General features: G+C 42.8%; 1 protein-coding gene and 2 long non-coding RNA genes across 4 annotated transcripts in view; 2 read left to right on the top strand and 1 right to left on the bottom strand.

The window, feature by feature from the left end:
- Positions 1–5774, bottom strand: part of LOC129532239 (uncharacterized) — a 55254-nt gene extending 49480 nt beyond the window's left edge. The window contains exon 1 of the long non-coding RNA XR_008677894.2: positions 4751–5774. This is a non-coding gene — a long non-coding RNA (uncharacterized lncRNA). The remainder of the gene's footprint in view (positions 1–4750) is intronic.
- On the top strand, positions 511–2767 carry LOC129532240 (uncharacterized). Its single transcript, XR_008677895.2, has 3 exons — positions 511–618; positions 2335–2438; positions 2652–2767. It is a non-coding gene; the product is annotated as an uncharacterized lncRNA (long non-coding RNA).
- STAM2 (signal transducing adaptor molecule 2) overlaps positions 5539–13868 on the top strand; it is a 57151-nt gene continuing 48821 nt past the window's right edge. The window contains exon 1 of one of the 2 annotated variants that reach the window (XR_008677892.2): positions 5539–5704. Coding sequence is in view for 1 of the 2 variants with exons in the window: in XM_019022760.4 (XP_018878305.1) it covers positions 5665–5704 (40 nt within the window). In the remaining variant the exon portion in view is untranslated. The remainder of the gene's footprint in view (positions 5705–13868) is intronic. The other variant, XM_019022760.4, reaches the window with a different exon arrangement.

Below are 13868 nucleotides of genomic sequence, written 5' to 3'. Positions count from 1 at the left end.
GGCCCGCCCAGGGTGGAAAACTGCTTAAAGGCATTCTTAAGCCACAAACAATAGCATGAGTGATCTGTGCCTTAAGGACATGCTCCTGCTGCAGTTGACTAGCCCAACCTATTCCTTTAATTCAGCCCATCCCTTTGTTTCCCATAAGGGATACTTTTAGTTAATTTAATATCTATAGAAACAATGCTAATGACTGGCTTGCTGTTAATAAATACGTGGGTAAATCTCTGTTAGGGGCTCTCAGCTCTGAAGGCTGTGAGACCCCTGATTTCCCACTTTACACCTCTATATTTCTATGTGTGTGTCTTTAATTCCTCTAGCACCACTGGGTTAGGGTCTCCCTGACCAAGCTGGTCTCGGCAAGTGGCATCCATTGTGGGGGGCTCGAATCCAGGTTGAAGGGTCGCCAGAGTGACAGTTGGAGAACATGGAACTAGCTGGAGGACACCCAAGTACTCTTAAAGCAATCCCCGTGGTGAGTAAGAAGGGGAGCTCGGAAGCATCAGGGTAACAATGGGACAAGTGTGGGGTGTGGTTCGTTCCATCTTGGAACTTTTTCACACTGATGATGAGGAGGAAGGAGAGTATAACGAAGTAACAGAAGAGGTTACACAGCAGGTTTGTTTGCCAGCTAAAGCTAAAGTGGCAAAGCAGGGAGAGGTTCATCCCCACCCTTCTGCACCCCCTCCCTATTATTTTGAAGAAAATGACCCTCCAGATCTTTCTTTCCTGGAAGACACTGGGCGAAAAGTAGTTGCCCCAGTGACTGTTCGAAAAGTGCCTTGAGCGACCGCTCTCAGTTCTATTCAAGCAGGAATTTAGCAAGCTACACAAGAGGTTGATTTAGAGGCTTGGCAGTTCGCTGTTAGAATACACCCCCCAGATCAACAGGGAAATATTATAGCTACATTTGAGCCTTTTCCTTTTAAATTACTAAAAAAATTTAAACAAGCTATTAATACTAAAAAAGGATATAGAAATAATCAGCGAGTCAGGCTGCCATATAGGGGATCCCAGAATGGTTCAGGCCATTCCCTCACCCCTGTACAATGTCTGTCCCCTGCCACAGCCGGTAGTGCCAGAGTAGACTTATGCTGCACAAAAGCTGTGAGCCTTCTGCCTGGGGAATCCCCGCAAAAGGTTCCAACAGGAGTCTGTAGATCTTTGCCAATGGGGGCAATAGGATTACTTTTAGGAAGGTCTAATTTAAGTTTAAAAGGGGTACAAATACATACAGGAGTCATTGATTCAGATTACAGTGGGGAAATTCAAATTGTTATATTTACTTCTGTTCCCTGGAAAGCAGAGCCAGGAGAGTGCATAGCACAGCTCCTGATCGTGCCGTATGTGGGAATGGGAAAAAGTGAAATTAAACGAACAGGAGGATTTGGAAGCACAAATAAACAAGGCAAAGCAGCTTATTGGGTAAATCAAATTACTGATAAACGTCCTACCTGTGAAATAACTATTCAGGGAAAGAAATTTAAAGGTTTGGTAGATACAGGAGCGGACATTTCAATCATTTCTCTACAGCACTGGCCGTCTGTGTGGCCAATTCAACCCGCTCAATTTAACATAGTTGGAGTTGGTAAAGCCCCTGAAGTATATCAAAGTAGTTATGTTTTGCATTGTGAAGGGCCTGATGGACAACCTGGGACTATTCAACCAATTATAACTTCTGCACCTATACATTTATGGGGAAGAGATTTGTTACAACAATGGGGAGCACAAGTTCTAATTCCAGAACAATTATATAGCCCTCGAAGTCAACATACAATGCATGAAATGGGGTATGTCCCTGGTATGGGACTAGAAAAAAAAAATTTGCAAGGTTTGTAAGAACTGCTTCAAGCAGAAAGACAAAACTCTTGCCAAAGATTAGGATATCATCTTTGATGGCCATTGTTAAGCCTCTAGAACCTATACCTTTAAAATGGTTAACAGATAAGCCAATTTGGATAGAACAATGGCCGCTAAGTAAAGAGAAACTGGAGGCTTTAGAGAAATTAGTTACTAAACAATTAGAAAATGGGCACATAGCTCCAACATTTTCCCCTTGGAATTCTCCAGTTTTTGTAATTAAGAAAAAATCAGGTAAATGGACAATGTTAACTGACTTAAGGGCCATCAATTCAGTTATACAACCTAAGGGAGCATTACAGCCAGGATTGCCTTCTCCTGCTATAATTCCAAAAAATTGGCCTCTAATAGTCATAGATTTAAAAGACTATTTCTTTACTATCCCTTTAGCTGAGCAAGACTGTGAACGGTTTGCATTTACAATTCCTGCAGTAAACAACCTGCAGCCTGCTAAGTGTTTTCCTTGTTTCACAGATGGGTCTAGTAATGGCAAAGCTTCTTATTCTGGATCAAAAGGTAAAGTTTTCCAGACGCCCTATACTTCAGCTCAAAAAGCGGAGCTTGTAGCTGTAATTGAGGTATGGACTGCTTTTAATATGCCTATTAATGTGATTTCTGCTGCTTCATACGTGGTTCATTCCACACAATTAATTAAAAATGCTGTTACTATTTCATACAGATAAACAACTAATGACAAAAACAAAAAAGGGGGAGAAATAGGGATTATGGGACAGCCCATACACAATTGAATCTAGCATTATTAACTTTAAATGTTTTGAGCCTGCCCAAAGAAGGCCAGATGTTATCAGCAGCTGAACAGCATCTACAGAAACCAGATGCAAAGACAGAAGCAGAACAACTGATTTGGTGGAGAGATCCGGTAACAAAAAGTTGGGAAATAGGTAAAATAATAACTTGGGGTAGAGATTATGCTTGTATTTCTCCAGGCCAAAATCAACAGCCGATTTGGATACCATCAAGACACCTGAAACCTTATCATTAGCCAGATGCCAAGGAAGAGATTCTGGGAGGATCCCAAGGACCCCCACCCCCCCCGGTTGCAGCCATGTTGAGACTGACACTGAGAAGGACCCCAACTGTCACGAGCAACACCCATCAAACACAGCCACCCACCTGGGGACAGACCAAGAAGCTGTCACAGATGTCAGAAGAAAACGTGAGGAAAGCGGGACAACCAATCACAACGAGTAATTTAATGGTAGCTACGATAGTGGTGATCACCATTGCCATAAGTATTCCTTCAACAAGGGCTGCCGAGACCAGCTCGGTTGGGGAGAGCCTAACCTAGCGGTGCTAGAGGAATTAAAGACACACACATAGAAATATAGAGGTGTGAAGTGGGAAATCAGGGGTCTCACAGCCTTCAGAGCTGAGAGCCCCGAACAGAGAGTTACCCACGTATTTATTAACAGCAAGCCAGTCATTAGCATTGTTTCTATAGATATTAAATTAACTAAAAGTATCCCTTATGGGAAACGAAGGGATGGGCTGAATTAAAGGAATAGGTTGGGCTAGTCAACTGCAGCAGGAGCATGTCCTTAAGGCACAGATCACTCATGCTATTGTTTGTGGCTTAAGAATGCCTTTAAGCGGTTTTCCGCCCTGGACGGGCCAGGGGTTCCTTGCCCTCATTCCAGTAAACCCACAACCTTCCAGCGTGGGCATTATGGCCATCATGAACATGTCACAGTGCTGCAGAGATTTTGTTTATGGCCAGTTTTGGCCATTCTCCTGAGGCAGGAGAATGGTGTGAACCCAGGAGGCGGAGCTTGTAGTGAGCCCAAATCGCACCACTGCACTCGTCTGGGTAACAGAGTGAGACTCCATCTCAAAAAAAAATTTTTTTTTACTATTCTGCTTCCCAATATCCTTAAATAATTATTGAGTGCCTTAATCAAAATAAAAAATTCCCAGCTTGCCCTTTAAAATTCTTCTCAATGTGTTTCCTTATACCTAGTCAGCCTTGTTTTCCATTCCAACACTAAGTCTTAGACAAAAAGTCTTTATCTGTCCAAAAAATCTCTAAGTCTTTTTTTTTTTTCTTTTTTCTTTTTTTGAGACAGAGTCTTGCTCTGTTGCCCAGGCTGGAGTGCAGTTGCCTGATCTTGGCTCACTGTAACCTCTGCCTTCTGGGCTCAAGTGATTCTCGTGCCTCAGCCTCCCAAGAAGTTGGCATTACAGGCTTGCGCCACCATGCCTGGCTAATTTTTGTATTTTTAGTAGAGACGGTTTTTCGCCATGTTAGCCAGTCTGGTCTTGAACTCCTGGCCTCAAGCAGTCTGCCCGCCTAGGCCTCCCAAAGTGCTGGGATTACATGCGTGAGCCACCATGCCCGGCCTCCCAATTTATCTTGAACATCCCTAGGTTCAACATTCTATGAAAAACAGCCCCTTCTGCACGATTCCTTCTCATTTGTGCCCCTAACTTTATAAAATGCAACCACCTTTCTGAATGTGTATGAGCTCTCTATAGCATCAGGTCTTTATACTAGAGTTTGTAAAACGGTTTTGATTAATCCATTATTTAAAATGTTGGAGTAATTCTCAACATTTAAACATCATTGAAAAATTGCAAACTCTAGTAGGACCCACATTTCAACAAATGGCTGCAATTTACCAGTAGTTGACATCTTTAGATACGCACTGTTCAGTTAGAAAGTTACAGCTTCATTCGAAAAGTATTGAGCGTCTATTACTTGGGACACTGTTTTAGACGCTGGGGATATAGTAGTGACCAAAACTCATCAGGGAGTTTATAATCTAATGAGGAGGAGAGAGACAGGCAACATAATCATTACTACAGTTTTCTAAGAGGAACAGAGAATATGTGGGTGGGAAGGGTGCTTGGGCTTTTGCATTCATTTAAATACCTGGCTGGATGCTGTTGGAATTTGAGTTTATGACTCGTACTACCATCCGAATCGTCATACACCATCATGTACGTTATGCACTGCCCCTATAAAACTCTCAGCAAGTCTAAGGCAGGGAGTGTGCCTCCTTCGCCTTCGGATTCCGGGGGCCCAGCAGTGTTTTTATGGAGGGGACACAATGGAAAGCGAAAAGTTAGGCGTAGTTACTTCGACCACCGCTGTCCCGGGTGGTTATTCTGACGGGTTTGGACTGGGCGCCTGGGAGGGTGCAACACAATAAGTGTTGAAGAGCAGTCAGGTCTTTCGCAGAATCTCAAAGCCACCTCCGCGCCGGCAGCTCCGTTTCTAGGGAAACAGGACTGTAACGCGTATGCATCGTGGGTCCTCGTTCTCTAGCTACGAGTCCTGCCGCTCTGAAACAAACTAAATTCGTGACAAGAACTTGGCCCTCAGAGCCCGTCGTCCAACGCGAAAAACCACGGGTAACCACGCCCCCTGCCGCGCCGCCGCTGGCACTGCAGCTTCCGGGGTCGTCCAGTTCCAGGCGGGACTACTTCCGGCTCCGAAGGTCCCCGGCTTCGTGGCTAGCCGGGGTCCTAGCGCTGGAAAGGTGGCCGTAGCGGCCGCCTGACCAATACAAAAGTCTGGGACTGGGGCAGCGAAGGCCTTGGGAGGACGCCCATGGTCGGAGGGATCTCGCCCCGGGAGAAAAGTTGGGACAGAAGCGAGGGATCGAAGAAGGGTGGACTCCGAGCCGGCCTGTCAGGCAAGAGCCGGGCAGGTGCGGTGGCGGAAGTGCAGGGACGGAGGCCGAAGCGGAGCGGCCTAGGGAGCCGCGGCCGCGGGTCACCCGGCGGGTAGCAGTTGCTGAGTGTTAGCTAGACAGCAGCGACTAGGGCTCGGGCGCCGGCGAGATGCCTTTGTTCACCGCCAACCCCTTCGAGCAAGACGTGGGTGAGTGCTGTGCCCGGTCCTGGACTGCTGTGTGCCTGGCCCTGGACTGCTGTTTGTCCGGCTAGAAAGTGGGCGGTAGCGACTTCGGGGACTAGGAAGCAAAGCGAAGGGAGGGGAGGGGCGGTGCCGCCCGCTCCTTCGACGTTGGGATTTTTCTGGGGGCAACCTCGGCGCGTCGCTAGCGGTCTGGGGAGTGCTTCCTGCCGCCTGAGTTTGGGGACCCTCAAAGGGCCGTTCTCCTTGCCAAGCGTAGGATTTGGGAAGAGCCTAGGGCTCGCTGGAGACTGGACTGATTAAGTAGTTGTGGAGTTGGTGATTAAAAACTTCCTGCTCGTTCGACAGCTGGTTACCTCCGTCTTTGCCCCATCGTTTTCTGAAGATGATGCAGCAGTGGAGACTCTGCTGTCTAGAGAAGCCCAACACTAGACACTTGACACCTAGACAACCGCATTGCATAGGAAGAACTTACTTCCCTGTTATTTATATTACTCATGCATTCAATGCCTGATAGGGTAGCTTTAAGATTTATTACAGTTGTAAAGGTGTTGCTCTACATCCCCGGATTGCAAAGATTGCGCGGGTGCTAGGAGATGTTCGGTTTTAGAGTATGAAAAGGAAATCTCCAGTCTCGAAACACTCCAGAACAACGAGTATTTTACTTGTTGCAGTCATAAAGCGCTGGTCTCTCAGTGACTATAGAATGAGAAAAACATGGATAAGATATATACGAAATTATTTTGGAAATTTGAGTAACACTAAAACAAACTGAGAAATATATGTATGTATTCTCGAAAGTCTGGGTCTCACTATGTTGCCCAGGTGCGACTAGAATTCCTCCCATCTCAGCCTCCACCTCCGTTTCCCCTTCCCGAGTAGCTGGGACTACAGGTTTGTTTTTTGTTTCTTTTTGTAGCAGTAGTTAACAGAATCCTAGGTAAATTTTTAGAACTTGGAAATGGGGTTGGGGCGGGGAGACTCAGAAGAATACTGCACATCTCAGCAGTAATTCCCCTGTTTCATAGTTAACATTTGGTTATTAGGAGACTGTAGAAAGTGCCCTATTCTGGTATGTTGTGTAATCCCCTAAGCCATTTTAAAAAACATGTTTGAGTCAAATAATATATGTAAATAGTTCAAATATGTATGTTCCTTACTTCATTAAACTTTTTTTTTTGGTGGATGAATACAGGTGACTGGCGTAAATCTGGGAAACATCACTCTTAAGGGTCACTGTTTCCTTTTGGAACGCCTCATTGCAGTATTCTTTTGTTTGAATTATACAACATTTGTGCAACCTGTGCTTTTAAAAAATTGCTATTATGAACACTTTGATTCTGTTCTAATGAAATAAAACAGAAGGCGCAAAATAGAATTAGACAAATGATTTTAAAACTTAAAAACCGTGAATTCTTTTCTTCAATATAAGTTTTTCTTGGAAGTTCATTGTTTTCTGATGGAAAAATTCTCTGCTACAAGTAGGCAGAGTTGCTCTGCCTGTTCTGTTCTAAACCTTTCCCTGCCTGGCTCCCGAGGCCCCAGCATTGGTTTAGTGGATCACAGTTTAGTCCTACAGTTGTAAAGGAGGCACTGCTGTTGAGATTAAACAAACAAACAAACAAACAAACAAAAAAACTGTGTTTAGATTATTTTATGGCCAGTGCCATAAGCCAGGGCTTCAAGTAGTTACATATTAGCTTAAGCATGACTGAATTCAGAATCCCAAAGGCATTTTAAGGGTGAAAGAATGAATTTGAGGCCCTCCTGTAACTTCTGGACGAGAGAATGGAATTAGAAAAAGTAGAATGAAATACTAAAGAGCTCAAATTGGACTTGCACGTATATCATAGAAGAAAAATTATATATTACGTTTTTCATGTCTTAAAACTTTTCATTTCAAATCGTTAATACAAAGCAAGGGCCAGGCGCAGTGGCTCACGCCTGTAATCCGAGCACTTTGGGAGGCTGAGGCGGGCAAATCACCGGAGGTCGGGAGTTTGAGACCAGCCTGACCAACATGGTGAAACCCCGTTTCTACCAAAATACAAAAAATTAGCCAGGCATGGTGGCGTGTGCCTGTAGTCCCTGCTACTGGGGAGGCTGAGGTAGGAGAATCACTTGAACCCGGGAGGCGGAGGTTGCAGTGAGCCGATATCTCGCCACTGCCCTCCAGCCTGGCGACAGAGCAAGACTCCGTCTCGGAAAAAAAAAAAAAAAAAAAAATATATATATATATATATATGTGTGTGTGTGTGTGTGTGTGTATATATATACGCCCACAGACACACACACACACACAAAGCAAGTCATTATTTGACTTGAGATGTCTACAGGAAATGTTACTTTACATTGTCATTGTCTTTTTCACTTGTTCTCTTTGATTCAGTCAGATTTTTGTTACTTTTTTTTTTTTTTTGGTCATTCCTTTGTTCACTCTTCATTCAGCAGGCATACGTTGAATAATTACTGTGTGTCAAGCATTGTGTTAATCTATGGACACAAAATGAATAAATAGACTGTGAGTTCCTGCCTTCAAGGAACTCTCAATCTAATGGAGGAAACATAGAGACATAAGACTTGTAATTTAGTACGATAAGTATAGTGCTACAAATATACAAGAAGCTTTAATCCTCTTTTATTTAAAACAGTCATAGTCCCTGAAGAAAAGACAAGGACCTTCAGATAGGAGCTTTCTCTGTAAAGGTGTTGACACTATCCTCTCCTTCCGACCTTTTCTTTTTTCTTTTTCTTTCTTTTTTTTTTGAGACGAATCTGTCTCTCAGGCTGGAATGAAGTGGCCTGGTCTTGGCTCACTGCAACCCCCGCCTCCCGGGTTCAAGCGATTTTCCTGCCTCAGCCTCCCGAGTAGCTGGGACTACAGGTGCGCACCACCACACCTGGCTAATTTTTTGTATTTTTAATAGAGATGGAGGTTTCACCATGTTGGCCAGGCTGGTCTTGAACCCCTGCCCTCAAGTGATCTGCCCGCCTTGGCCTCCCAAAGTGTTGAGATTACAGGCGTGAGCCACTGTGCCCAGCCTCCTTCCCCCCTTCTCTGATAGCACTTTTCCCAACAGGAAGTAACCACCTTTTGCTAATGTATGATATGGTCATTTTATGATTAAAGGCCTTTAAAGATTAATCTCTTTTGGTAGGTGAAGAGTCTTGCAGGAGGGTGAGCAGTCTTTCTGACAGTCATATGAGGAAGGAATCCTTTTCTCAGGGGCTGAGAAAAGGATGGGTCAAGATGTCTTAGGAAGGCACTCATGAATTGATGATGATATGTGACTTGTCAAATGGAGGCAGGCCAAAGGCTAGGAAGTAGGGAACTCTGGCAAATTCCTGTCTTTTCTTGGCATCAGAACCTACAAGCCCTGAAGGATATACTAGATTTGGTAGTATTAGAACTCTTTAAACATTTTATCTAGATTCATTTTTTTGTTTTGTTTAATAAGATTTCTTTGATGTGTTCTGAGGGGGAAAAAGAAAATATTCTTAGGTCCCACCTCTTCTCCCCAGCTGGGCCTCAAGTGTTAGAGGGGTACAGGGATCTTGAGGTAGAGCCTGGTTGGAGTAGCCATTCTTGTAGAATTCCAAGGGGAAAGTGAAACATGGGGGACGGGGCCACAGTGGTTAGTGTTAACAGAGAAGATGTCATTTCCTTATTCATTGATTTCCAAGTCATGACTTGTCTGTTCTAAGCCTTAACTCCGGTTCTTGTTTGCATATCTTTTTTCCCTTTACTCAAGCCAGGCAATCTTTCTTGCCAGTTTTCTGCCTCTGTGCTATTTACCATTCATTGCTAAATGTTTGCTCTTTTCAACCTTGGTATTTCCTTTAAAGATACGCTTGTGTCCCACAAAGCTGAGCTCAAATTCTACCTCTACAAAACTCTGTGGACGCAGCGGTTTGAATTGTTAGCTTTTAAGAGAATACATTTCCAAGTGACATTTTAATGTGTGTATTGCTGTGTTTTTGACTTTTGCTGTGTTAGGAGAAGTTGACCAGGAAGTAGCTTGGGACTTTCTCCAGTGAAATGCAGTCATGCAGTCCTTTTCTCCAGTGAAATTTTATAAGAAATCCCAATATAAAAATAGATATTGATAGCATAAGAATAATATAAATTCATAACATATGCACAAATTTATAACATTTACTTAACTAGGCCACTCTTTGTACAATAAGTTAAAATCTTTGTAAAAAAGTAAAATTTTTAAAAAAAGTTTTTTGGTTTTGAATAAGAATAGTAGACTTAACAGCCAGTTTTTTTTCTAATATATTTTGTAGCTTTTTAAACTATGAAATATTTTCAGCATAAAATACAAAATATGAACTCCCATTCCTGCCAGGCAATTATGTCAAGTGCTAATATTTTGATATACTTGATTCTTTTTTTTTAAGAAAGGAAAATTCAAGATGCAGTGAAATACTTTAGTATTTTTAGCAGCTACCTGATCCCATTCTTCCTCCTTTCTCTGAGTTAAACACTCTACAAATAGATAGAAATTCTCTTTAATAGTATACTAATACACTTACAAATATACTATATATTGTTTGGATGTTTTTAAACTTCTTAAAAATGGTGTCTTTTTGTCATTCTGCAACTTTTGTCATTCAGCATTTCTTTTTTTTTTGAGACGGAGTCTTGCTCTGTCGCCCAGGCTGGAGTGCAGTGGTGTAATCTCAGCTCACTGCAACCTCTGCTTCCCAGGTTCAAGCAATTCTTGTGCCTCAGCCTCCCAAGTAGCTGGGGTTACAGGTGCGCACCACCATGCTCGGCTAATTTTGCATTTTTTAGCAGAGATGGGATTTTGCCATGTTGGCCAGGCCAGTCTCGAACTCCTGACCTTAGGTGATCTGCCTGCCTTGGCCTCCCAAAGTGCTGGGATTACAGGCGTGAGCCACCGTGCCTGGCCCATTCAGCATTTCTTCGTGAGAGTTATTCATGTTGATGTTTGTAGCTCTAGGTTATAAATTTTAATGGCTGTGTGATACTATACTACTATATGAATATGCATTATCTGTTGTCCTATTGACGAACATGACTTTGTTTTCAATTTCTTGCACCTACAGACAGCTCTGTATTGAAAGTTTTTATCTATGTTTTCTTGTGTTTATGGGTGCAAGATTCTTTTTTTTTTTTTTGAGACGGAGTCTTGCCCTGTCACCCAGGCTGGAGTGCAATGGCGCGATCTCAGCTCACTGCAACCTCCATCTCCCAGGTTCAAATGATTTTCCTGCCTCAGCCTCCCAAGTAGCTGGGATTACAGACGCCTGCTACCATGCCCAGGTAATTTTTTTTTTGTATTTTTAGTAGAGACGGGGTTTCACATGTTGGCCAGGCTGGTCTCGAACTCCTGACCTCGTGATCCGCCTGTCTTGGCCTCCCAAAGTGCTGGGATTACAGATATGAGCCACCGTGCCCAGTGGAGTGCAAAATTCTTAAAGGTTGTCGTCTTGAAGGGGAATTGTTCAGTAGAAGTGTAGCTCTTGGCCTGGTGTGGTGGCTCATGCCTGTAATCCCAGCACTTTGGGAGGCTGAGGTGGACAAATCTTCTGAGGTCAGGAGTTTGAGACCAGCCTGGCCAACATGATGAAACCTGTCTCTACTGAAAATACAAAACTTAGCAGAGTGTGGTGGTGAATGCCTGTCATCTCAGCTACTCGGGAGGCTGAGGTAGAAGAATCACTTGAACCTGGGAGGCGGAGATTGTGCCACTGCACTCCAGCTGGGGCAACAGAGTGAGACTCCATCTCAAACAAACAAACAAAAAAAAAGTGTAGCTCTTGCAAAGTTGCGCTTCCAAGTGTTTGTTGATTTCCCTCCTGTCAGCAGTGAAATTCCTGTTCCACATCCTCACTAATGCTGAGAGCATTGTCAGATTTTCTAATTTATGCCTATCTGATGAATATGAAGTAAGACATTGTTTTCATTTCATTTTCTATTTCTACTTCATTGCCAGTGAAGATGAGCATTTTTTCATATGTTTCTTCATCATTCTGTTTTCTTTTTCTATAAATTGCCTGCTCATTACTTTTATTATTCTGTTGGGTTACTTTTTAAAAATTGATGGCAGGGTGCAGTGACTCACACCTGCAATCCAAACACTTGGTGGATTGCTTGATCTCAGGAGTTCAAGATCAGTCAGGGCAACATGATGAAACCCCATCTCTACAAAAAATACAAAAATTAGCTGAGCATGGTGGCACGCACCTGTAGTCCGAGCTACTCGGGAGATGGAGGTGGGAGGATGGCTTAAGCTAGGGAGGTTGAGGCTGCAGTGAGCCATGATTGCGCCACTGCACTCCAGCCTGGGTGACAGAGCCAGATCCTGTCTCCCAAACAAAACAAAAAAAGAAACCAAAAACGAATACCAAAAAATAAAACAAAATTGATTTTTAGAGTTCCAGATACATTTCTTACTAATCTTTAGTTGGGTATGTATGTTACAAATCTGTATTCTAGTTCTGTTTGTTTCTGGTGTCTTTTATTGTAAAGAAAATGTGGGTTTTCACTTAGTGATATTTGTCATTCTCCCTTAATTTTATTTTTCTTAAGAAAGGCTTCAGGGCTGAGTGTGGTGGCTCACACCTGTAGTAAAGAAAAGAAACCCTTCTCCACCCTGAGGTTATACAGATATTTTCATATTTTCTTCTGCAAGTTTTACTAAACTTTTGATTTTCACATTTAGGTCTTTGATCCACCAGGAATTAATTTTTGTATAAGGTCTGCGGAGGAATTGAATTGGATAACCATTTGACAATAGACAATAATCAATTGTCTAATCACTATGGATTGAATTGTCTGTTTTTTCCCCACTGTTTTATAATTGTCTTAGCTATTTTGGGCATTTCAAATGGATTATATGACAGATTGGTTAAAATCATTATACAAGGGAATTTCTTGTAGGTTTTTAGGATGTAAGAGAAAAGACATTATAATTTTATTTTTGTTTCACATCAGCTGATATTGATGGTTTAAAATATATTTTTATTCCTTAATAGCATTTAATGATAAGTTTATGTATAATTTGTAAGTAAGTCAAGAAGAGAATGATTTTCTGCCAGTGAATATACAACATAATACTATAGCAGTGTAGTTAGGTGGATGTGTCTCTAGCATGGCTTTTGTTTAAATAAAGGACCTCAGAGGTGTTGCGTGTAATAGGCCTTGTGGCTGGGCACGGTGGCTCATGCCTATAATCACAGCACTTTGGGAGGTCGAGGTGGGCGGATTACAAGGTCAGGAGTTCGAGACCAGTGTGACCAACATGGTGACACCCCATCTTTACTAAAAATACAAAAATTAGCCGGACATGTGGTGCATGCCTGTAATCCCAGCTACTCGGGATGCTGAGGCAGGAGAATCACTTGAACCCGGGAGGCAGAGGTTGCAGTGAGCCAAGATCGCGCCACTGCACTCCAGCCCGGATGACAGAGCGAGACTCCATCTCAAAAGAAAAAAAAAAATAGGCCTTGTATATAAGTATGTAGGGTAGGATATCAAACTCTGGTTACTTGACAAGTGATGGTTCTAACCACCTATTACCCAGGTATCAAAATGAAACTTAAGGATATATCATTTCTTTATCTCTTGTTATTTTTTTCCTCCTTGGTTGTCTATTGTCCTTTAATCTGACCACTTTTCTTCTCCCCCTTCCTTGATTTTTCATTTTGTCTTAAGTTAAAAAGTTTTTATTTTATTTTATTTTCTCTTCTTTTTTGAGACACAGCCTCACTCAGTCGCCCAGGCTGAAGTGCAGTGGTACAATCTCAGCTCACTGCAGCCTCTGTCTCCTGGGTTCAAGCAATTCTCCTACCTCAGCCTCCTGAGTAGCTGGGATTACAGGCACCCACCACCATGCCTGGCTAATTTTTATTTATTTATTTATTTATTTATTTATTTATTTATTTATTTATTTCTAGAAATGAGGTTTCACCATGTTGTCCAGGCTGGTCTTGGACTCCTGACCTCAAGTGATTCACCTGCCTCGGCCTCCCAAAGTGCTGGGATTGTAGGAGTGAGCCACCATGCCCAGCCTAAGTTACAAAGTTTTTAAAAGTGTTTTTGCTTACAGTCTTTTTCCTGTTATAAAAATATCAGCTAATTGGCAATATTTGTCCAACACCATGGGTGAGAAGGATATTAGTTCCTGAGGCATGTTGG

Source organism: Gorilla gorilla, chromosome 11 (assembly GCF_029281585.2).
Source record: "Gorilla gorilla gorilla isolate KB3781 chromosome 11, NHGRI_mGorGor1-v2.1_pri, whole genome shotgun sequence".
NCBI classification, from domain to species: domain Eukaryota; kingdom Metazoa; phylum Chordata; class Mammalia; order Primates; family Hominidae; genus Gorilla; species Gorilla gorilla.
This window is presented reverse-complemented; position numbering and strand designations above follow the sequence as displayed.